The sequence below is a fragment of the Ammospiza nelsoni genome, chromosome 2 (genome assembly GCF_027579445.1).
Source record: "Ammospiza nelsoni isolate bAmmNel1 chromosome 2, bAmmNel1.pri, whole genome shotgun sequence".
NCBI classification, from domain to species: domain Eukaryota; kingdom Metazoa; phylum Chordata; class Aves; order Passeriformes; family Passerellidae; genus Ammospiza; species Ammospiza nelsoni.
In genome coordinates, this window is record NC_080634.1 from 103,010,908 (window position 1) to 103,035,587 (window position 24,680).

Sequence of the window (24,680 nt, forward strand, 5' to 3'; positions counted from 1 at the left end):
ATGCCGCGTCCCCGCGCCTCGACGGAAGGACTACAACTCCCGGCACACCCCGCGGCAGGGAGGGCGCAAGCCCCCCCACGTGAGCCGTAGAGCTGCGCGGCGATTGGCTGCGGCCGGCAGGGAGGCGGGCCCCCGGGGAGCACTTCCGGTGCCCCGCGCTCGGCACTTGTTTGGATGCTGCCGTCACATCATGGCGACGCGCGGGGGCGGCGGCGCGGCGGGACCGACCCAGCGGAGCTCGAGCCTCAGCGGCGGCGGGGACCAGGCGGCGGCGGCGGCGGCGGCCCCGAGCGGCAGCCCCGAGGTGAGGCGGCGGCGGCCCGGTCGGGCCCGGCGGGAGGGAGCTCCACCTTCCCCGCCCCGCCGGCTCGCGTTCCCCGCCTGCCCCGTCCCCACGCGGCCGCCCGGCCCGGGCGCACGGGACAGGGGCGGGCAGTGCCCGCGCCGCCTCCGCCGCTCCGCGGAGCCGGAATCTCGGGCTGCCCCCGAGGCCGGACGCGCCGAGGCACCCGCGGCCGTGAGGTCCCGGCGTGGCCCCCGGGGAGCCGCGCTCGCCCTGCGGGGTCGGGAGCGGCCCCTCGGCGCTGCCCGGGCGGCGCGGGGCGGTCCCTGCCGAGCGCGGGCCGCCGGGGGCGGCAGCACGTGGCGGGCCCGGTGCGCGGGGGGCGGGAGCTGCGGGCCGGGGGAGGAAGGGATGCAGGGATGCCCCCCCCGCCGGGGTCCCGCCGCTGCCCTCCGGACCCTCGGGGCTCGGCCGGGGTGCGCGGCGGGAGCGGACGGCGGCTCTGCCCGTGGGGGTGGCGGCAGCGTTCTCTTAACCTCAGAAATAGTAAAAAAAACCAAAAGGCCATTTTATTTCTTTTTTCGTTTTCTGCCGAAACCACACTGAGAGCAGGGTTGTTCCCGGTGATGTTACAATAATTTCTGGTTGCAGATCCGTGTAGGGAAGAGCTTAAAATACCTGTGCCTGGTCACCCAACGGCAAAGACTTAAAATATGCTGTAATTCAGCTGCTGTGTGCAATATCGGCTCGGTGTTTAATGTGACAGAACTGCCTTGCTAATCTCGTGTGCTGCTGAAGTATCTCATCCTGTGCTCTTACATAAATTCAAGTGGCTTTTTAGTGGTAACTGTTTTCCGTGGTACAAAGGATAGCATCTCAGAAATAGTAACTTCTTAGTGGTGGTTTATTTTTGCTGTTAAAAAGGTCTGGGAAGCGATAGAGCTAGTTTTCTTCACTGAAAAGCACCGTCCTCTGCAGTGTGGTTTTTTTAGTTCTTTACTAAGAAGTAACTTGTAAGTAACTTCGGTGTCTATTATGAAAGCAGATGATGATGATGTTAAAAAAAAACCCTGTGTTCCATATTTTTTCAAATACAGTGGAAAGGAATGTAATTATTTTAAAGAGGTGAAATATGGCAGGCAATGTTAAGCAAATTCTACATTCTCTTGTAGATTTCCCTCCCCCTGCCTTGATATTATTTTTAGGTTCCTTGTGACCTGTTTGCATTGGGAATTCAGAACTTGTCTACCCTGCTTTTTCCAGAATCATACTGTGGGTAACTACAAAATTATTAACTTTATAGTAAAGAGGAAGTGAAGCCTCATTGGTGGAAGTGATTCACACTATATTAAATGTTTTCTTAATTAGCACCTGTCTCAGATGTTTATATTAAAAAAGGTCTTGTTAGATGTGCAGCACTTTGTCCTGTGGGTAAATGCCCTGAAAGCATCCATGTAAGCTTTGAGTTCCTGTAGTGAATTTTTTGCTAGAGTTATAGGAGGTGTTTGTCATGAATTTTTTAGGTTGTTTTAAGAATCTCTGGCCAAAGTAGATTTTATATAAAAGCAAAAGGATGACAGAGTTGCTTGGCAAGGTTCACTCTGCTACTTACTCTGTGGTTTAAGTATGCAGTGAAAAAAATTCAATAAAATCAGTTGATCTAAAACTAAAACCAGCCAAAATGATCATCATGGATGCCAGGGATGGGAAAAAGGTAAGGATGAAAAGAAATAAAGGGACCCTCCTGTTGAGTCACACGGTTCAGAGTGAATTCCCACCTGCCAAATTTAGCCCCAGGCTTGGCTGATAGTTTAGGCACAAAAGCACTTGAACTTAACAGCAATTAATCAATGCCTCCAGTTAACCAATTTAACAAAATATTCTGTAGAATTTACTATCATTACAACAGTAAGTCCCAGACCTCACTCACTCACAAATGTGAAGCGCTTAAGAATCTCAGAGAGCAGCATTCACGGCACATTTGCTATAGCAAATATATTTACAAATATATACTTACACTGCACAGACACAGACTTGAAGAGTGCGTAGCAGGTGTCTGTTTGTGAAAAATTCCCCTCAGATCTGGGGAAGTACTCACGGTTGGTGCCTTTCTGTGTTCTCAAGGGACAAAGAGCTGAGCCTTGAGGAGTGCTATCAGCCCAGGCTCCATCACCAGCAGCTGGCAGTGCTCCTCCAGGAATGGCAAACGTGGGAGTTGCTGGGTCTGAGAGCTGCCCCCAAGGGGGAAATGCTGCCCACAGCCTGCCATGGTCCAGGGGAGCTCGAGGGATCTCACTAAGACCACTGTTTGTAGGGTCTCAAGAGAGAGGACTTCAGTTGTAAGAATTTTTCATCCTGGTTCAAATTCGGGTTGGTAACTTCCCTTGAAAGCCCCGTAACAAAAATGTTGTTCCACTTGTGTTGTTATTCATGTAAAAAAAAATGGTTTTCAAGGATGTTTGCTGAAAGCCATGAGCTTGTTAGACATCACTATTTCCTGGGAGCAGACAGTGTTTCTGATAAGCTCTGGATGAGCTTTATTCCTGGGTGCTGTTTGTCACGGCCAAGGCCTTGGGATCGTACTGTGGCCAGGGGTGGGGATGTCAGAGATGCACCACCACTGTTTTAGTGCCTTCAGCTAAGTGAGGAAAGAGATGGTTGGGTTTTTTCCTGTTTGTGCTTGAGGTGAATTTAAAAGCTTTTCTTAAAAACAGGCATGTCATCTGTGTCATGAGGTCACTGAAAGAGCAAAAAAACCCAGTGTGGTTAAGGGTAAGAGGAAGAAGGGAGGGCTAGAAGCAGGGATCATGTGAGAATGTTTCTGAACCAATATTGAAGACCAGGTCTTGAATTATAAGGCCAGGAAACTTAATGGTGGAATTCTGCTAACAAAGAGTCTGTCTTGACTTTTATGAAGGTAAAATACAAATTTAGGAAGTATGTGTTTCTTAATAGTCATCCTGCTGTGTTGGAACTTCTAACCTTGCAGTCCTTTGAAACCAGTGATGAGCAATGCTGCTGGCTCCTCTGTCCAGTGTTTTGAAAGTAGATAAATGAGTGCCCAGAACATAGTTTTTAGTGTAATGACAGAATGTGATGAAGTGTTTGTTTGAAATGACTTTCAGATCTCACAGCTGAGATCCTTGTTCAGTGGGGAAACCACCTCAGAGGCCATTAGGTTTGAGAAAGGTATCATTAGAACTGTGTGATCATTCAGGTCAGTGAGCACAGTATAGAGAAGTATTGCATAGAGAAATAACCTCAATAATCTAGTCTTGTGGTCAGAAGCATCTGAATAATTGTGTCTAGACCAGTGGATGAAGATGCACCTGCTATAAAATTCAAACTCAAATTTTGTGATGTCCTAAAATGGTGGTTTTCATGCAGAAGTTGTAAATAAAATTATTCTTCATTTAACATAACTGTTGAAAAATTGATTTGAGGAAAAGTGTATCACATATATGTTTTCAAAATAAGCTTTTCTGTGTTAGCAGGAAAAAGTAAATTGCTGGGATGCAGGAAGCTTAATATTTGTTATGACCATACACATTTGTGATAAATACAACTTACCTTTTTTGCTGCAATTATTTATTTTTTTTTACTGCAGTCAGGATAAGAGGTATAAGAAGGCTTTTATGACCAGTTGCATGTGAAGCGAGTTTGGAAATGTAGTCAGCTGAACAGTGTTATTCAGATTATCTCTTTTGGAGTCTGATGTTGAGGAATTGATTATATATTTATTTACATAGGTTGTCATCACAGTTGTGAAAATGTGTTTTATGTACATGTGCTTGTTCCAAAGCTTCCTGGATATTTCCTGAAGTATTAGCTATTCCACAGACTAAGGGTGGAAGAGTCTTTTCACAGCACAGTCCAACTGGGGTATGTAGGAGTTGTTTTCACAGATTAATGCTAGTACTTATGTTTCTTAGGATAATTAGCTAACATTCAGGATAAAATTGATTATGATGCAGTTACTAATCGTGGGGGTTTTTATTAAAAATACAGAGAAGTATTTTCAGGTGGTTTAGGGAAAGATTGTGTATTTGTATGCACAGGAATATGGAATACAGGTAAGCATGGTACTGACAGTATAGCACAGTATATTTAGGCATGATGTGTAGCATAGTGTGCTGTAGACTTGTGTAGGTGTAGAACAAAAAAAATAAGTGGGTTTGTGATACATTTTGGCATGGTGGTAGGACAAGTTCTGTAGGACAAGTGTCTGTTCTGTCCTTATGTGCAGTGCATGTTCCTGAAGCTGAGCTGTTTGAAGAAAAGCTGGCTTAGACTCGTGTGATCGTAGCAGTTTTCATATATGGGGTATGTGTCTTGTCTGCTGATCTTTTAGGTATGAAATAAGGTAGAGTTTTCTTGATGTGCATCTTTTTTGATCGAGGTTGAAGGAGCAGAGCAGAAGACTGACTGAAAACTGGAGTGAGCAGGGGCAGTGTTGCCAGTAATTTTCCTACAGTCATCTTTAGGTGGTTTGTCCTGTAACTCTTGAGCAGCTTGAAGATGACATGGTTATTCAGAAATGTCAGCATCTTGTAATAGCTGGTTTCACAGCTAGGTAGGTTGCACATATCTTAGAGTTTTGATAAATATGTGATCTTATGAATTTGCACATTACCTGTGCAACATAGTCTTTTTGCCTCTCTGTAAATCTTTCTAGGCATTTATTAGTCTGACTCTGGGTTATCAGATCATGAGCCACCTGTGGTTGAGGATGGCTGGAAGCTGAGAGGGAATGGTAGCAGTTAGAAAAGGTAATGGTGATTTCAGTAGAAGGTCTTTGCTGGGGTAGTTTTGTTTTGGTTTTATTCAGTCAGTACTGAATCAGCACTATTATACAATGTGCTGTGGGAAGTGCTCTGTTCTGGCTGGAATGTTCAGCTGAGAAGTTCACTAGTCTGATGAGCACACATTTGAAAAGATGAGAGGTAAGAGTTAGGGTTGTTCTCACCATTGCCTCAGTAAGGAGGGAGCAAGTTCAGTGATTAATACAGGTTAATACTTCACATTCTCAAAGTGTTGTTTCTTATTCCTATACTCCAGCTTGAAGCTTGATACAGACCAAATATGAAACTACCTGCAGTTAAAGTGTTTTAAGAATAGCATTGGGTGTAAGAGGGGTGTTGAGACTTCTGGCTAATGGTGTTAATATCTAAAGTTACAGCTAATGTAGAAAATTCTTTGTTAGTCATAATCAGGAAATCATCTAGATATTTGTGTTTGTGGCCCCTGTCAGGCAGTAGCAGACTTGTGTTTTTTACAATGAAAACACTTTCTAATTTAGAGTTTTAGTATGTTGTGCCACTACTCTCAGATTTGCTAAAACTTACGGGCTACAACTTGACAGATAGATTGAGTTTTAACTTAGAAGGAAGGAGGTTTTGTGTGGGGTTTTTTTTTGTGTGTGTATGCTGTCAGATTGTTCTAGCTGCTGATAGAACCATTTTTTGAGTACAGTATTCTAGTCTGTGGTCAACAATTTGTAATTGTACTTAAGAAAACTGGATATTTTTACAAAGCCTGTCTGCTGCTACACTGAGCTTTGGTTTTGCAGGGAGCTTATTTGCTTGTCAGTAATCTTGGATTTGTTCTATGTTCATGTTTGGAAAACCAAAAGAGGGTTGACAAGTTCTGTATATTTTCACCATCTTTATAATTTTCAAATGTGTTGGAGATGTACAGGACAATTGTACGCAAACCTTTTTCTTTATTTGAGTATTCTGATAGGTTATTTCTGCCTTTTCTGTTAGACTTTGGAGAGTGAGTCTGAAATTCTAAAAGTCCTTGTGGCTTTTTTTGACAAAGAATAGAGAATACTCAGAGTTTAGAAATTATTATTGTCAGTAAAAAATTGAACTGACACCTAATTTGACTTCAACAAAAAGCTCTACTGAATTAATGAGGTGGTGGTGTTCACTTCCTGAAAGTTCCAGATGCTTTAGAATATGCATGTGAATTGCTTGCTCTGAATTGACATTTAGGTTACTGTGATGGTTTGCTCAGAAAGACATGGGCATTTCATGACTTACTGGTCACATGTATGCCCCTGCTAGCAGTTGTTCTTTTTTTTCACTGGAAACAACAGAATTTTCTCCAATAAAAACCTGTGAGATTTTTTTCAGTTGACTAGGTTTGAAGCAGTCACAAACTCACACAAATGTGGTCTTGTTGACATCCCAGTCCTTCAGTAGCCAAGGTGTGTACCTGTGGTGAGAATAAGGTATTGTGTGTTTAGTTCTTGTGCTCTGACTGCGGTTACATTGGCTTTTATTTTTTAGAGGCTCTCGTGCTTTGGCTTCTTTCCAATCATCGTGCTTCTCCTTCTGTTGGCAGGATTGCCTATTGCTGTGCAGTGAACTGGGCTGAGGAGCTGATTTGGCTGTAAACTGTGTTAGAACAAGTTGCACAAACGTTAGTGCTAGGCCAAAGGAGCTTGGGCATTGCTGCTGTTCAGTATGTGACTGCAGCCAGTCAGGCTTTCTCACCTTCTGTTGGAGTTGCTGGCAATTTTCTGCTCTGCTTTCAAAATAAAAACCTCCCAAGTCTCTTTATGGATATCAGAAAGTCTGGAAATGCTTCATGCTTTTGGGTGCCAAACCCGAAACTTTGAGTTTAAAGCAAACTTTCTGTATGTTTTGCAAGACTACTTGGGTACAAGTGTCTGAATCAGAAGTTCATGTTCTATGCAAATAAAAACGCTGCAAGTTTCAGCTGTTCTCTTGGTACTGCAGGTACTCTTAGTATCATGTTGTGTTAGAAGAATCTGACCTTTCTTGTCTTGTCAGCTTAATGTGACACAGTGTCTTCAGCTTCTGTGTGAATCCTGGGTTTTACACAACATCTGTGCCATGGCTTCAGCCATTGGTACACACAGAGAGGTGAAGAGAGCTGTGCTGTTTTCACATTCTTGTGTTTTCACATTTCTTGTTCTTTCGTGTTTATTTGACTGACCCTAGAGGAGTAAGCCTTTCCTGAAAGACCCACAGTTTAGGACAAGCCAAGGGGAAAAAAATTGGCATTTTACAGATGACTTTTTAGAGGTGTAAAATGTTGTAATTGGTTATTTGTTCCAGCAGTTCAATTACTGCATGACCTTTGTAGGCATTTATCAGTAAGTTCTCTGCCATGGTTAGAGAATCAAACTGCAGTGCATTTATGTTTGTCCATAAAGCATGTGCATCATTTCCACATTTGTAAAGTGAATCTTCCTTGGAAAGTCAAAAGTTGCTTCTTAATGTCTGTAGAGATTATTTGCAGTTAAAATGCTTATTGTCCTTTGAGAAAGACACTGTGTGAAGTCCATCTCCTCAAGAATGAATGTACCTTGAGATAAGGTCTAAAGAAAGTGACTTGCTTTAAGAATAGAGAACAACAAAGCTGTTATGCATGAATATTTAAAAAAAATATGTATTTGTTAAATGATTTTTAAATAACCTTTTCAAGCATGCTGAACAAATTTGGAGTTGAAATACATCTCACAATATATTATGAGTGTTGGCTGCATTCCTTTGATGTTGGCTAATTCCTTTTGAAGAGGAAAACAGTCCTGTGCAGAATATAAAACCCAGTGCAACCCCCTGGCTTTAAGAATTAACACATTTTTATTAAGAAAATGCAAGGTAATCTGATATTAATTGGTGCTTTAACAGCATGACTGTGTATAAACAAGCTCTGTTTTTACAATTCCTTGGGATTTTAAGGAAATTTACGTTCAGTCCACTGAAAATAAATCAACATGAATTTTTCTTTGGCAGTGAGTTCAGCTCTGCTTATCGTGCTTTTAACTATCCATGTATGTTGTATATTGAGATTGCAAATGGACAGAAAAAAACCATGCAACTTTCAAGGATTGTCCTAAATCCCAGCCCCTGCCGTGTAACGAAATGAACAAAGCAGAAACACACCCAACCAAACATCCTTACAATTCTCATCAGCCTGAAATGTTTCTAGAAATTGAGAATGTTGTTCAGGTGATTGAGAGAGAAGTCTGGAGGTGCTTAGTAAAGTACACAGTATTATATAGAGAACGTGGGGTATTCTGCTCTAAAATATAACCATGTCACAACAGTGTTATAAAACAACTGGTGGTAGTTAACTTTTTGGTTAAGTGATTAAACATTTAGCATTTTAGGAAATCTTTAGAGAAAATTCTGTTTAATTGAGCCAAAAGAATATATTCTTAAAAGTCACAGGCAGTAGGAGTCCAGGCCTGAAGTCAGTTAATATTCACTTTTTTGGATAATTTCATTGATGTGAATTTCATTTCATTGAATTTTACCACTTCAGAAGTGCTCCTGGTCCTGTTTCTCATTCTTGTTGTAACAACCAGTCTTCTCCAGTTAAGAGCTGACAGTTGCATTTGGCATTGTGATTGAAGTAGTTCAAACTCTTTCTCTGTGCCATTGAAACAATTTATTTATGTATTCAATAGACTTCCTATGAGGGTTTCTTTTTTGCATTTTACCCTTATTTGTCCATGGAAAAGAAGGGTGGAAGTTGTCATTTTAAACACATTTGCTTAACTGTTCACATCCACTTTTTTCTTTCCATTCTGAAGGTGGTTGGTGGTGCCATGGAAGAAGCTGGATCTGGAGAGATGGGGATGAATAACCAGGATCAGCTGGTGAAGAGCAGGTGCCCTGAGCTGTCTGATACAGCCTTGCAGTATCCCCAGCCCAATTGCTACAGCCTGGAGAGCACTGGCAGCTTGGAAGAGGCTGAGTACATCCCAAAGAGCAGAAAGCACCCGGGGCCCACGGGCTGCTCCCAAGAGTGCCGCGAGGAGACTCCTGGCAGAGAAGAAGCCCGAACTGACCCACCTGATGGGCAGCAAGATCCAGAGAGTGAAAAACACAAAGAGAAAACCTTGGGTGTGTTCTCTTTGGCGTTCTGATTTTTAATATAGTATTTTTAGAAAATATTTATAAAATATTTATAGTATTTCTGTAAAATAGCTATGGATTTGCTCCTTGTCTCAAATTTACTCTGTAGCCAAAAACTTGTCACCCGTAACAGGATATTTTGAGAAACTGTGTGTGCACTTCTTCTTGGGAAAGACAGTTCTTAATGCATATGTAAGACTCCTTCAGCTGGCAGTGCTATTTTTACATGAACTTTAATAATAATGTGGTAATTGCTAATCAACTTTTTTAACTTTCTGGTTTAAATCTGGGATGGCAGTGTTCAGTGCTGCCAAACACGGCTGATAATTAAATTCTAAATGCTTATTAAGAATGTATCTGCCAATACTTAACCTTCTAGATTGCATTTTTTCAGATTTTTTTATTATCTGTGCAATTCTAAAACAAAAATATTTTTGTGTTATATATTAAAATAATTTTTGCTCTCCTAGTTGTTGACTAGCAAGGCAAATAGGGCAAGATGAATTTCTTCTTGCTGATGACATCTTGTGATGACTTCCCATTTGTCTTCTGTTAGGATTATGCAGCTGTCAAACCAGGGAACAACTTAAATCAGGCTAATTTCTCATGGATCTATATTTTACTTCTAAGGACAGGCTGCTTTTCTGGTATGTGGTTTTTCTTCCTCAGTAACATTGTCTATCCTATCATCCATTTCATAGGAAAAGAAGTGTTGTTATTAATGCAAGCCTTGAACACGCTTTCTACTCCAGAAGAAAAGCTGGCAGCTTTGTGCAAGAAATATGCTGATCTGGTAAGTAATTCATAAAGATAACAGGAGTTATTAATGTGTTAATAGTAACTATGGAATGCAAGAACAACTAATGAAGGACAGTTAATGATTTTGAGTATTTTACAGTGTTGGCAAAAAAGACACTCAGGCTGACTGAATATTGCTTCAGCCAAACTTTCTTGTAGTCATTTCACTTCTACATGACTGCCCAAATCCAAAGAAAAAACAGGTTTTGATAACTTGGTGTTGAAGCATAATATTAGGATTAACAGAAAAGTTGAGTTTTTTTGGGAGTAATTGATAATGCTTTTGTGCTAGTGTTTTATCATTTTAGGATAAAGGGAAAGAACATACTATCATACAGAGATTTGAGAGGGAGGGAGAATGTTCAGTTATATTTAACTGTTTAGTGATTTTTGGAAAATGTAAGATGTTGGAAAGATCTAGGTTTAATTTTGCTTTCTGATGATGTGAAGGAACGGAAAGAAAGGGTTGCATTTCTTCAGTAACAAACCAAAAAGAAGCAGTTCATAAAGTGCATTCCCACCTCAAGCTGGTAATTCTCTAAAACAATTGATCACAAAATTGGGGGCGTTCATAAGTTTACTTTTCATAATTTTTCTAGAGGTAACAACGTTTGACTCATTTTTCTTTAGACAGGGACAGACAGGAATGGAAAGACTGGAAATCTTGTGTGTATATGTTTTCCCACCGCATTTGTAGTTATAAAATGAATGCCAACTAAAGAGATTACAAAAGCCTACGTTTTCTCTCTGTAGCTGTCAAGTGTATCATGCAGATATTTCTGAAAATTACATAATGGCTGCACAACATGGCATTACTCTTCTGTAAGAATTTTTTTTCCTATGAGATTTATAGTGTCCAAAACTTTGAGGATGATCTAGCAGGTGGTCTTTTTACTCACAGAGGCAATATTGATTACTTAAGAAGAGACTTAGATTAGTTCTGTTATGGAAATCCTGAGTCCTCCATGGAGGTCTGTTACATTTTTGCTTTGTTTTCCTTGCTCTCTCTCACATGCTCTTGGTTCATGTGAATGCATTTCCTTTAAAACCAACAGCTTCTCTAAGAAGTCACTTTTATTTAAATGAGAAACAAAAATAGTTCTGAATTGTAACTCAAGGATGGGGAACCCACCTGAAAATGAGCTTCGATATTGTGAGAGAAGAATGAAGTAGGTTAGTTGTTCCTTATGAGCAATTGCTTGTGCATGTGATGCCTTTTCTATTTAAGCAAACAGCTCATGTGTCACCTCACAGTGATGGTGACGGCCTGCATGAGGAGCTAGGCCAGTATGAATACCTCAGTTCTGAAGAAAGAAAAGAGCCTGCCCTGTTTCAGTTTGAGTTTTATTATTACTGGAAAGATCTCAAAACTAGGGAGCAGCTGGACCAAGTAAATTGTAATCTCCTTCGAGAAGCTTGGTAGTCAGATGAGATGTGTCCTCTTTAAGGTTTTTGCCCTCCCAGGAGCAGATCAGTAGACTGTAGGCAGAGTAAGCATTCCCAGTTGCCATCCTAGAAAATCACCTGCTTTCCTCATTATGCTCAGAATGACTGAGGAGCTGGGTGAGGGCTTGTCTGGGTGTAAGAGTAGCTCTGTTTCAGCTAAATGAGTTTGAGGGATGCCTCTGTTCCACTTAGAATGTTTAGGTTGGATCTGATTGTGTTCCTTTTAAGATGCATTCTTTTCTTCATGATAGTGATGGAGAACCACTGGCATAGGTATCAGCTTTAATGCCAGCAGAGGTTTGAACTGTTTATGACAGTGCACCTACAATGCTTTTTTTCTTTTTTTAAAGATTCATCATCTTTAAAGCTCACTGTCAGGTTTTTCAGTGGTGTCTCATGAAAAGGACTGTACAATGAAGGTAGGAATGCCTCTCTCCTGGCAAAAGATCTTCCACAATTTTTTTTCCATAATTTGGAATCTATCAGGAGATCAGCCTGTGATGCAGGAAGGTTTGCATCCTTGGTGATACATCTCACACTGGCACACTTTTACAGGCCTGAAGTTTCATAGGTGTGTAGACAGCACAACCACTTGAAGCAGTGTTTTCTGGCCATGCAGGAAAAGGGCTTTTTGTATTTAGATATGAAAATACGCCCTTAACATTCCATTTTCCTAAACTCCATTAAAAACACATTTAATTTATTGTTGTCATGGAGGTCCTTAACTTTACTCTTTCTTTTGTGCTTCAGCATTATTTTGAGCTCTTTTAGAAAACCAGATTGTATTACTCTTCTGTCATGTGATGTTCCGCATTGCCAACCCTCTTTTCCTAAAGTGTCCCAAGGCTGAGGCACTATCTTATAAGGAGCAATGTAACACTTAACATTGTAGCCTTCTTTGCAAAGAAACAGCCCCTAAATAATATGGTGTCTCAGGGAGGCCAAAAATCAGATATAATGGAATATCTCTCTGAGATATTAATGCAAGAAAATTCTCTTCACTGGATATTCATAGAATAGATTTTTAAATATGTATAGAGTTTACCTGTGTAAACAGCCTAAAGGAAATAGGAAAAAAAAATTGCTTCAAAGGGTTGAGACTGCAGATCTCTACATATGGACTATATAGTTGTAATAGTAACTGACTTGATTTGTCAGGGCTGCTAGTTTTGTCTGTTCTTTTCTGAAATACTGCAGAATTCTACAACTTGCATCAATTACTGCTTCCCTTGGTAGGTGCTCCTGCTGACAAGGAGCTCTACACAGTTCTGTGGTTTTTTCTTTTTGATAGCAAAAACAAGACCCGTTGGATAAACAGTTGTGTGTACTTTCAAGATAAGAGTGGGAAAAGTTGTGACTTGTTGAAAAGCTAGTCTCAGTTGGCTTTTAATTGTATCTGCTACATCTTCCTTTCAGAGGGCTGTTCTTAATCCTGCAGATAAAAGCAGGCTGATAGCTCATAGTCAACAAGAGGTACATGCTGCCTGTTCCTCAAATGCAGATGTTAATTGGCAAATGGAATTTGTAAATTTTCATTTTCTGTCCTTATATATTGGAATTGTCTGGATGGATGATGGCAGTTTCTCTTTAAGTTTTTCTTTAAGATCAACTTGGGGTTTTAATGAAATTTTATTTCCTTGCTTTCATCCAAAATGTTCAAAAGTTTCTTCAGTGTCCTCATCTAGATGCATAAAGATGTTTCACCTATGTTTATTAACAAATTTACTCTCTAACTATAGTTGGAGGAGAGCCGAAATGTTCAAAAGCAAATGAAGATCCTGCAGAAGAAGCAAGCACAAGTTGTGAAGGAGAAGGTCCACTTGCAGAGTGAGCATAGCAAGGCCATTTTGGCACGTAGCAAACTGGAATCTCTCTGTCGGGAGCTTCAGCGTCATAACAAAACTTTGAAGGTTAGTTTATTTACAAAAATTACAGGGCTGCTGGTGATGGAAATCTTACAGATCACTGCTTAAAATCAGGACTGCTGCTTTTTTTCTTTGTCTCTTTGTCCATTACCTGTATGTGTAGATGATTGGCATGTAGTGTAAGTGCAGCTGATTTAAGGTAAGGAATACAGGGATAGTTGACTTGCTGATGTCCCTTTCCCCCCCAAACCAATTCTTGTTACTTGAAATATTTGATCTTGTCATATTTGTTTCTGGTAGCAGTGCTGATAACTGCTGGAAAAAATTGCACAAGTAAAATAATAGCAGCATGAATTGGCAGAGTAACCAAAAAGCTTAATTCTATCAGAATATAATTGATGGGAGTGAAATGGAAGAGAGCCAAGATAAGAATCTGTGATTGCTGTAGAAAATTGCATTATAGTATCAGTGCTGGTTGTTACATCTGGATAATGCTGACACTTGCAAAGGTACTTAGCATCTTAATGTACCAGCCTTTGAGTAATGTTGGGAGTGGTAAAGACAAAAGTCTCTAGAAGTTTTGCAATATCTATATTATTTTTTCCACACGCTTCACATGGATAGTCAGCGTGGTATATTATGATTGTGGCTTATGCTAGTTCTAACACTCTAGAAATTGAAGCTGTACAGAAGTGAATTACTGCCATTGTTTCTGACTCAAAAAGTGCATGGTTTGACCTGAACACTTTTAATATTTTGTGTTTAAATATTTTATTGATATTTATCCATAAAAGGAAGAAAACATGCAACAAGCACGTGAAGAAGAAGAAAGACGGAAAGAAGCAACTGCACACTTCCAGATCACCCTGAATGAAATTCAGGCTCAACTGGAACAGCATGATATACACAATGCCAAGCTCCGTCAGGAAAATATTGAACTGGGGGAAAAACTGAAGAAACTCATTGAACAGTATGCACTGCGAGAAGAGGTGCTTACAGTACACTTGTAATGGGATTTTCTTAGTTCCTTGATTGTAAGGGTCAGATAATTATTGAAAAGGGAGGAAAACCCCTCATTTCTTACAGCCATTTTATATATAGTTTTTGTAAATATTCTTTTTACTTCACTTCTGAGAGAAACTTAGTAACTGTTTGGCTCCCTGTCTGCCCTTCCTGACTGATTTTGATGATCTGATTTCAAGATGCATTGGAGAAAGTTTTTCACAATGAAAGTAATCAAATAGAAATAACTTGTCCAGAGATTGTCAAACCTCTGCCTTTAGACATATTCAGAGCTCAGCTGGGCAAGGTGTGAGTAATCTGATCAGGCTTTGAAGTTGACCCTAGTCTGAGTGGATTAAATGGCCTCCAAAGGTTACTTCCAACATAAATATGTATTAATGGATGAAATTCTTCAGAATTATAATGGAAAGGGATGTAAGAGTTATTCTGTCTTATTTCTTCCATTTCATTAAGGTTGGGGTCTTTGGGGGAAGCTTTGTGTACATAGCTGCTCTTGGCACAGAGTTGAAATAAGCTATCATGCTTTAAGAACATATTTGGCCTGGTGTCATGGAAATGTCTCTACTGTAGGGCTAACTGAGCTGTCTTTAATTGGCACCAGTTTGTGAGCTAGCTGCTCTAAGCTACAGTGATGGAATACAGCCAATTCTCCTTGTCCAAGAAAGAACTGAGCTGCATGGAGTTCTACAGCTAAGATTAGTTGGCTGGTTCTGAGTTGGCACAGGAGGTTTGGAGTATAATTTCTCAACTGTTTCTGAAAGATTATTTTTTGGTTTTGTTTTTGATCTGGATCAGTTGGTTAAAAACCTCTCTGTAAGGTAATTCCCTACCTTTTGTAATTGTGAAATATTTGTATCTACCTTGAGACTATAGTAGAAAAGACAGGAAGTTGCCTTGTGCTACTTTATGGATGGAAGTAAGACTGCAAAATGCAATTATTTGTGGGATTTCATGAGCTAAATTAACTGTTGTTGCAAACTTTGCTCCTTTTGAGCTTTTGTAATGATGAAAACTAGAGCTTTTAGAAGTAACACAATAAGGATTAGAGGTAGATAAACCAGCTTTAGAAGCAAGGATGTAGACTGCTTTTTACAGGATTTTTGACATGTCTGGTGTGATGTGACTGATGGTATTGTGCCAACTTAATGAGACAGGCACCTGGTGTCCGTGAAAGACTAAAAAGGGTAATTACAGTTTATGGAGATAAAGAGAAAAAAAAAAAAAAAAGACATGTAAAACATGATCTTTCACCACTTTATCTTTTGCATGAAACTTTTAAACAGTGTGCATCTCCCCAGACAGTACATTGCCTTCATTGACCAGCAGACTATGTTTGGCTATTATGGTTTTCTTTTTCCCTTCAGCACATTGATCAAGTGTTCAAACATAAGGAACTGCAGCAGCAACTTGTGGATGCCAAACTTCAGCAAACTACCCAACTTATTAAAGAAGCAGAGGAAAAACATCAGCGAGAACGGGAGTTTGTAAGTGAACTCTATAGATGTTAACAGAAATAAAACCCACCAAACCAAACTTTTCCTGATTTAAAGCAAATACAACAAATAGAGAGGACCATCTTTTGAAAGTTAGGGTAGATTTCAACAAGGACATTTGAGATTTAAGTTTTGTATATGATGCCTAGGTTATTGATATCCATGCTGACAGCCAAATAATGTTACTTGTTTGCATTTTCTCAGCAAATATGCTAAATATAATTTAAATTTCTCTTAGACTGGGGAACATACTGTGAAACACCAAAGGTACTTTCTGCAGTCAAGAATTGTAACCTCTGGTGTTATGCTAGAAGAGATAACAAATACAGAATAAAGCACTTTTTTTTGTGCGCTGTTTGCCCCCCAAAATGTGTTGATATTTTATTTGTATGTTGATAATCAGCAATATACTTGCAGTCTTCTGAGAAGTTTTCTTTCTATGAATCTGTAAATTCTAGGAAAAAAAAAGCCTTGTTTTTTTCTGTATAGTCTTAAAATGACCATCTAGTGTTGGGTTCTTCTGGTTTTTTGGAACATAATTTCTGAGTCATTAGCTGGTGAAAATCTCCTCAAACATGGACGTACAAAATGGTGTCAAGTTGAAGTAAAATTGGTTTGAACTAGTCTTCAAAGATAATATGGTGACTGGAGAAATGAAGGTGGAAAATAAATCAGGTTACAAATCAGTTACAGATTACATGCAGTTTGTTAATTAGCTATTCATCATTTAGCAGTTCAAACTTGCTAGAGAAATAGAAATATTGCCTCATGTTGCCAGTTAGAGAAATGTTTCAATAAAATTCTGTGCATGACATCACATGTTTTAAATTGTATATATAAAAATGCAGTGTAGTAATAAAGCCTGTGTGAGAAAATAGCCCTGTGGTTGAATAGCCCTTAGGTGGTGATAATGTTTGTTCATTTTTAATCATAGATTGAATTAAGCCATTTTTGGGAGTACTTTTTTCATTATATGGCTTTCTGCATTGTTTTTCAGCTGCTAAAAGAAGCTACAGAATCCAGACACAAATGTGAACAGATGAAGCAACAGGAAGCTCAGCTGAAGCAGCAGGTATCTTTTTTTGATGGAGAGATCTTCAGTAGCAGTTCCAAAAAGAAAATACCAAGAGATTTTTGACTGTACTGAACATCAAGCAACATCTGAAAAAACTTAATATTCAGATGCTTGTGAAGAGTACTTGGTATTTTTTTTAATAAGTTTTAAATTTAATTTCCAGTAGGTAACTCTTCTGTAGTGAAGCATGAAACATAAATTGTGAAGAACTGATGTTCTTTATAATAGTTACTTGCTGTTATATACGTCTGGAGAGTACTGTTCCAGGAAAGTGCTCAACATTGAATTTCTGGAGTTAGTGCTCCTGTGAATTAATAGTGTTAATATTAAAAAGACTAGAATGTGGAAAGCTTAAGAAGAAAAGTTTAGGAAAGTGTGACTTCTCTGAAAATACTGTTCTTTTGTGACTGTGAAGAGTTGTGTGGGGGTTTTTACTCAGGCAGATTTTAGAATCTGTTTCTTACTGTTTCCATCACTACTTGTTGTGGAGGATTGGGAGCAAGCAATGTCCTGTTTATCCCTGTAGTTATTCAGATGTAGTAACCTGACTATCTCTGTCCACAGACCCTACTGTCTTCAAATTATTTTTCTTGTTGTAATGTAAATGCTACAGCAAAATCCCCTCAGAGAGAGGAGAAATGCTCTCTGGTTTTGTGCTTTGGATCACCTTCAGTCATTGACTGCACCTGAGCTCAGCACGAGGCACAGGGAAATGGCAGTTCCAGCCAACACAGAGCAGTGGGAAGCAGTAGCTGTTCTCTTCACTGTGTGTCTGTTACTGCTTCATTTGGGGTTTTGTATGAAGTCTGTGTCCTGGTTTCAGCTGGACTAGAGTAAATGTGTCTCTATTCTGTGTTTCAGATTCACTATAACATTGATAGCACACAGCTATTGGCTGTTGCTAAATTGTGCTTACTTTTAAGTCAAGGGCTATTTTATGTCTCATGCTCTGCTAATGAGGAGGTATACAAAAAACCCCCAAAAAACTGGGAGCACAGCTGGGACAGGTAACCCTGGCCAAAAGTCCAAAGGGATGTTCCAGACCAGAAAACAACATGCAGGCTGATGTGGGCTTGGGAATGGGATCTGGCATTGGGCAGTAGGTGGTGAGCAGCTATGGTGTGCATCACTTGTTTTTTCTATTCTATTATTGTCAACATAATCTACTATTATTGTGTTTTACCTTTTTTCAATTACTAAACTGTTCTTACCTCAAACTACAGTTTTGATTCTCCTCCCCATCCCACTGTGGTAGGTAGTGGGGGTGAGTGGGCAGCTGTGTGGTGCCCAAGTTGTCTCCTGGGTTTAAACCATGACAGTGTCTTTGAAAGCTATTCCATGCCCTTTTTTCACACATACTGTACCCAATTCTTTTCTAGCCTTTCCAGGAGTTAGGTTTAAAGTGTGTGTGTATGTGTGTAGTTAGATGTAATCATACACATCTCCAGAGGAATATCCAGATACTTCCAAGTAGGTTATTTACCAGGCTTAGTCTTCTATTACTTTTTTCCAAGTTGGTTACCCTTTATTTAAAATCTAACTGCCTCTTTTGTTGTTTTTAATAGTTACAATGGGTATAGTTAGTGGTTTCTTGGGGACAACAGATTTTTTTGTAGAATAAGATGAATTAGAACATTCAGTGGCAGTAATGGCAAAGAGTCATAATGTACTGCTGACAAGCTAGGCTAATTCCTGTTATGAAATTCCCTTTACTAATAGAGCAAACCACAATATTTCTATGCTCTTAACTGTATTGTCCTGCAACCCCCAGTGTAAGAATTAAGAGAACCTACTACTCTTTACTGAGAGTAAGAAGTTATTCTGAAATGTATTCCTAGAACATTAAATCACACACTGATTAGGAATAATTTTTTTAAAACTGTGTTATTAAACAGATTTTGCAGTTTTTTCTTGGTGATTTACCTTGTGGTGCAGGGCAAGAAAATTTTCTGTAATTGAATGTTAATGCTCTTGACTTTTAAAGGTGTAATTCTCTTCACTGTTCTGTGAATTTCTTTTCAATATTCACTTTCTTTGATTTTTGTTCACGGGGCAGATTACATTGGTTGTGAATGAGTATTTTGATTTCTGAAATCTGTCCTGTTTATTTTGTCCCAGCCTTGGTTATTAGCTTTGGCTGGTTATGGTGGAAAGGTAGGTAATGCTTAAGTTTTAATTCCACCAACCAGGTGCTAAATTTCCTATATTTGTATATGTCCACAGAATTTTTTTTTCCAGTGGGGAAGTAAAAATGAGGTAGTGATGAACTGTGATGTCTTCCAGCACTTTAATAAACACAATATTCTTTTTACTTCAGAATATATTGCTGTTCTATAAACACAGAACTCTACTTCACATATAATTTGAATAGCAGGTCTCTGTGTTCCTCAAGTGGAAATTGTAGCATAGTTTAAAAAAATATAAGGAAGTTAATGTTTTACCATTTCTAGTTTCATTTTGCCACGTACCTACATGTTTTTGTATTTGTATACACTGCTCAGATTAATGTTCCTGCCTTTTTTCCAATAGCTTTCTCTTTACATGGATAAGTTTGAAGAATTCCAGACCACCATGGCAAAAAGTAATGAGCTCTTTACAACTTTCAGGCAAGAAATGGAGAAGGTATTTAAAGGATTACCTAGTTTCATAAAAAGTAATATGGAAATGCATGCTGTTAGTGGGTTGTGTTTTAGATTTTATAAACATTGGCCTTCTGAAAATATAAAGAGTATTTCGACAATTTAATGTGGATCATAAGATAGGGTATAAGAATTATGGAAGAGTAATGTAATTAATTTTTTTTTGTATTTTAACATACTTAAGTAATACTTAAATTGGAATTTCAGTGTTCTACCAAGTATTGGTTCTCATTCTCTTTGGCTGTGCTTATGTTTTAAAACTTGTTTTCCTGAAGGTTTTTATTACTTGTACTTGAAAGTTGATAGTCTGTTTCTTTTTTAGACTCAATATTGTTTTCTTTGAATCCAGAATCTGTAGTTGTAGGGTTGATTCTGTGCAGAAACACTTTCCCAAAATAACTTGTTCAAACTGGACTTGGAAAGTAATACAAAGTCATGTAAAACCACCTATGTTGCAGCACAAGCCACAAAATTAAATCTTTTATTTATCTTTTGTAGATGACAAAGAAGATTAAGAAACTGGAAAAGGAAACCATTTTGTGGCGTACAAAATGGGAAAACAACAACAAGGCTCTTCTGCAAATGGCTGAAGAGGTAACCATCTTTTAAGCAGCAGTGTAGTTCAGCTGGAGCTTGAGCCCTAGAGAACTTCCAGCAGTTTTTCAGTTTTAGAGAACTGGAAGTAATACACTGCAGCCTCTTCTTGGACTGTCTGCATTATGTTTCATGTTATGTGAGTTATTGTCCTCCTCAGGCATGGAAAATGAAAGGCTGCTATGTAAATCTAAGCTGATGGCACAAGAAGAAACTGAGCTTGGTTATTACTTACTGTTTAATTGATGAGATGTGTATGAAATCATACAAGCTGAAGGAATTGACTGCATTTCAATATGCTGAGCAAAGTTCAGCCAATGCTGTGATAGAAATCTGTTTGAAATGCACAAGACTGACATGAAGGGAGTAAGCCCCATGCAACAGATTGATTGCTTTCTTGCATTGCTGCTGCTTTTGAGGTCACAAAAGGCCATTTCTGACTTGCAGGCTGGCAGGAGCTGCACAGTGCAGCTGTGCCTGCTCTGTCCAGGGCCTGGTTCAGGTATGTGAGGTCTGGCCTTGGCAAACAGTGCTTGGTTGAGTAGGATCTGCTCTAGTGCTGTTTATCTTTCCCTCCCTTCTTATAAGGAGCTAGTTTAGGAGAGTCCCAAGTGTGGTGCATTCTGGCCTGGATTCTGCAGATGGATTGTGGATTTCTTATTTCTGTGCCCTTCTCCTCCCTACACTTGCCACTATTTGGGTTGTAGTTGATAGTGTTATGGGAGTTCATATCAGGGTCCTGGTTGATGCCCAGCCCTTTCTTGTAGCTAGCATTAAGTGGATATGTATTTCCCTGTGCTTGTTTTGAAAGGCATCCATTGCCACTCCAGCTCCTGGCTAAGTGAAGTATTCTGAACAAATTGGTTCTAGTTCAGCTGGAATTTGGCCTGCTGGATTAATTAAGACTTAATATTCAGGATTAAATAGTGGTGATTCTTTTAATTAATTTAAGGGGGAAAATGGTTGTATCACAGAGTTTTTATTTCCTTTGTCCTTCAGAAAACAGTAAGAGATAAAGAATACAAAGGCTTTCAAATAAAACTGGAGCGTTTGGAGAAGCTCTGCAGGGCGCTTCAGACGGAAAGGAACGAGCTGAATGAGAAGGTGGAAGTGCTCAAGGAGCAGGTTTCTCTTAGAGAAGCAGATGTGGATCTGGCAGTGCAGGTGTTGCAGTCCTGCACCCTCAATTCCCATGAGGAGCTGGGAACTCCCATTGACACGGAACCAGGAATCCAACCCGATGCGGAATCACGTGCGGGAAGTAGCTCAGAAAAGACTGTCTCAACAAGTCCTGTTCCTGGCACTGAATCTGTAGACTAAAATGAAGTGTAAACACTGTATTGAGAGATATATTTTGTGTATAACTTTCTCTGTTGGTGGTAACTATTTGGTTTTGTGGTGAAAATTTTCTTACTTTTTCTACCATATCTGTATTTTCTTAGAACTACTGGACTTATGTGGTACAGGAAGCTGCATAGCAGCTTTAAATAGCTTAAACTATAAATTTTCCACAACTGTGTTGCACATCTGCCTCATTTTTTAGAAGAAAATATTTTTCCATAAAAGGATGCATGTGCGTTTCCTCCCCACAACACAAATCACTGTCATGGAAGACTGTACAGACCTGATATCGTTTGGGGAAAATGGTGACAGCAGGTCACTCTTTTGTTTTAAAGAACAGCACTCTAGTTTTGTTCATTGATTTGCCACTCGATATACTAAAGATTATCAATTTTTCAGTAAATTTATCTACATAAGGATGTCTAATGGCCAGTAAAAAAGTCAACTTTCCCCCTATATATGTTTTCATATATATGAATGAAAAAGCAAAGGTCCAGAATATAGTTAAAAGTATGTTTAAAGGGTTTTATGTACTTTGTGGTATGAAGAAACAACTTTGAAATACATTAACTTGCAGCTGGTGAAACAGGGTGTACAGCTTTTTGCAGATGTCTCAGGGCTGTATTGTAAAGGTTAGTTTGGACTATTTGCCCTACCTGTGAACATGTTAAATATAAATACGTGGGAAAATGTACAGTGATGCTACCAAGTGGGATTTTGCAGCTGTGGAGCCTATTGCACAGGTCTTGGTCACATTCTTCCCTCTTAGCTGCAGTGTGTCCACCACATGGTTATCCTAACTAGAGAAGTCCATTCATGTCTGAGCAAACTTCGGATTATCTGAAGAGCTGGAAAATAAGACACTTCCTGCTGGAGGTGTGCAACACAGGAGTCTGGCATATAGACTTCCTCTAATAGCCAGGTATGCAATGTATTTAAATGTTAGTTAAGGCTGTACAGGTTATGATTGAACATGAAGATTCAGATATGTCTCCTGAAGAACAACGTGGAATTTCCTGCACATTCAACCTCAAAGCTGTACCAGTTGGCTGAGTGCCTTCCCAGGCAGGTTATCTGGTAAAGATGGTACTTCACATTCTCACACTAACATACCACAAGCACAGCCCCCTTGTTAACCTTAAACCATAGTGTATTTTCCTAGAAAATTTGATATCCACATTGTGACTTCTTTTCTTGAAAATAACTAGGACCAACACTTATTTTTTGGCAAGGCAATGTGATCTAACTACATGCTACCCCTAACTTTAGTTCCCATGCATTTACTTTCTAGTTTTGGTTGCTGTCATTTTAAGAAATATGAACATGTGTAGCCTTTTCTGGTACTTAAAAGTTTTTTGCACTTACTTGGGAGGGGATTTCTCAGTCAAGCACATCTCAATGAGCTTCCTACCCCCATAGCCCTTGGCAGTTCAGTGGCTAAATTACTTGAATGTTCAGGCTGCACTGAGCTCCCAGTCCTTTTCCTGTAGTAATGTATGTTGAAATATCTTAGCTGTCTCAGAGAGAAAGGTTCTGTAAGGCCTAATACATGTGTTTTAGCTCATACCACTAAAAGGAACTGTGCAAAACATACATTTCTGAAATAGAGCAAATGGGAAGCTGGCCATCCTAGATTGTGTGGGTTTGGTGTTTGTGGTCCAAGCACAATGCAGGAATGAAAAGAAGGTAGCAGTGAGCAGTCAGATTAGATTCAGAGCTTTGAAATGCTGATCATGCAAACCATGTGGCATAAGAATAACTGGAAAGAAATATTTCAGATTTGCTGTTCAAATTACTTGCTTTATAGAATCAAGCTTGAGAAAACAGGTGTTGTGAGAACTGGTTTTCAGCTAACACAAAGTGTGATGTAATTTTCCTGAGGAAAAGCAAAAACCTTTGTATCTGGTGCATCATACCCTTGGCAAGGTAGGACATGCAGTTTTCAATTTTTACAATTTGTTATTTGGACATTTGTATTCTGAACAATTCTTTCTGTAGTGCTTGTTTTACATGGAGGCAAGAGTGAGTTTTTGGACCCTGCTGCAGGAATAAATTAAAGGGCTTTTAGAGACACAACAGATGTATGCAACGGCAATACAAGTATCTTTGACACTGGCTAAATATGTAAATGAAGCTGAATGCCCCAAGTGAAAGGCTTTTAGAATGGGGATATTTTCTCTATTTTCTACCCTCAACATACCCTTATCATAGCAACTTATCTGGCCAAGGCAAACTGTATTTTGCTTCCTGAAACCAGTCAGCAAAGTTTCATACATTGATTAAAAAGTGTTGTTTTAAAAATACAGACTGATGTTAGGGATAAGCTCAGCACTGTCACTGATCTGCCATATTGCAGGCTATTGCACTGCCAGGCTGCAGCCAAAGGGGCTCCAGTAGGGTTTTTAAGTAAATTTCTATTACTGCCTTTCTCCCACTACTACAAACCATTTAACCTGGATGTGAACTGATGTAGCCTGAGGTGAGTGTGTCTAATTGTCAAAACTGGGGCCTGATGGACAGTTTCACCATGATTAAGCTGCAAAAAGCTGAATTGTATGTGATTCAAGACCCAAGTACGTGTATACACACACACGTAAGTTAGGGCTGTATCTGTATTGTTTTGTCCTTCCTTTCATTACACCTGGTTATGTTACAGTTCAATTCTCAGGTGTTGCAGAAAATCTACCTCTTTGGACTGTAGATGGAAATAACTGTGAAAAAAGTGATGCAGAAATCTAGTTTGTGCTAAACACACTGCTTTATTTTTACAACCCATGTCTGCTTTCATGAGGAAAAGTGATAAATGAACAGGCAGTCTTTGTTTTGCTTTTCAAAAACATTTTGTAGAGATTTTTCACTAATGTGAATCTGAAATTTTATCTACCCAATTCTGTATAGATTAAGTAAATAAGTATGCTTAATATATTGGACTCTGAGTTTTTCTTTAACATCATACTCGTGTCTTGTAACTGAATCTGCTGAAACTGTATTTATTTGGAAAGTCAAGAGTGAAAACGAAAAGATGTGACATTTGATTTCAAGCATATTGTTGGAGGAGCTGCCCTGGGAGGGGGCTGCTCTGGGGTCGTGGCAGTGCCTTGCACATTCCTGGTGCTGTGTGGTGGGAGCAGCCCGGGGCAGGGGGTGAGAGGTGCTGCACTCTGCTCACCTCACCTGGGGTGTCTTAAGGTGAGGGTCACTTGGACCATGAAGGGCAGGAGCTCTG

The 24,680-nt window shown here is 39.5% G+C and overlaps 1 protein-coding gene across 1 annotated transcript; it reads left to right on the forward strand.

Moving 5' to 3' along the window:
- On the forward strand, positions 1-24,377 carry TXLNG (taxilin gamma). The gene is given in 11 exon segments (XM_059466582.1): positions 1-72; positions 74-304; positions 8,856-9,168; positions 9,882-9,973; positions 13,164-13,334; positions 14,084-14,278; positions 15,677-15,796; positions 16,803-16,877; positions 19,410-19,502; positions 20,018-20,113; positions 21,113-24,377. Coding segments are annotated over 11 exon segments (1,779 nt in total). The 3' UTR covers positions 21,434-24,377.
- The last annotated feature ends 303 nt before the right edge of the window (positions 24,378-24,680 follow it).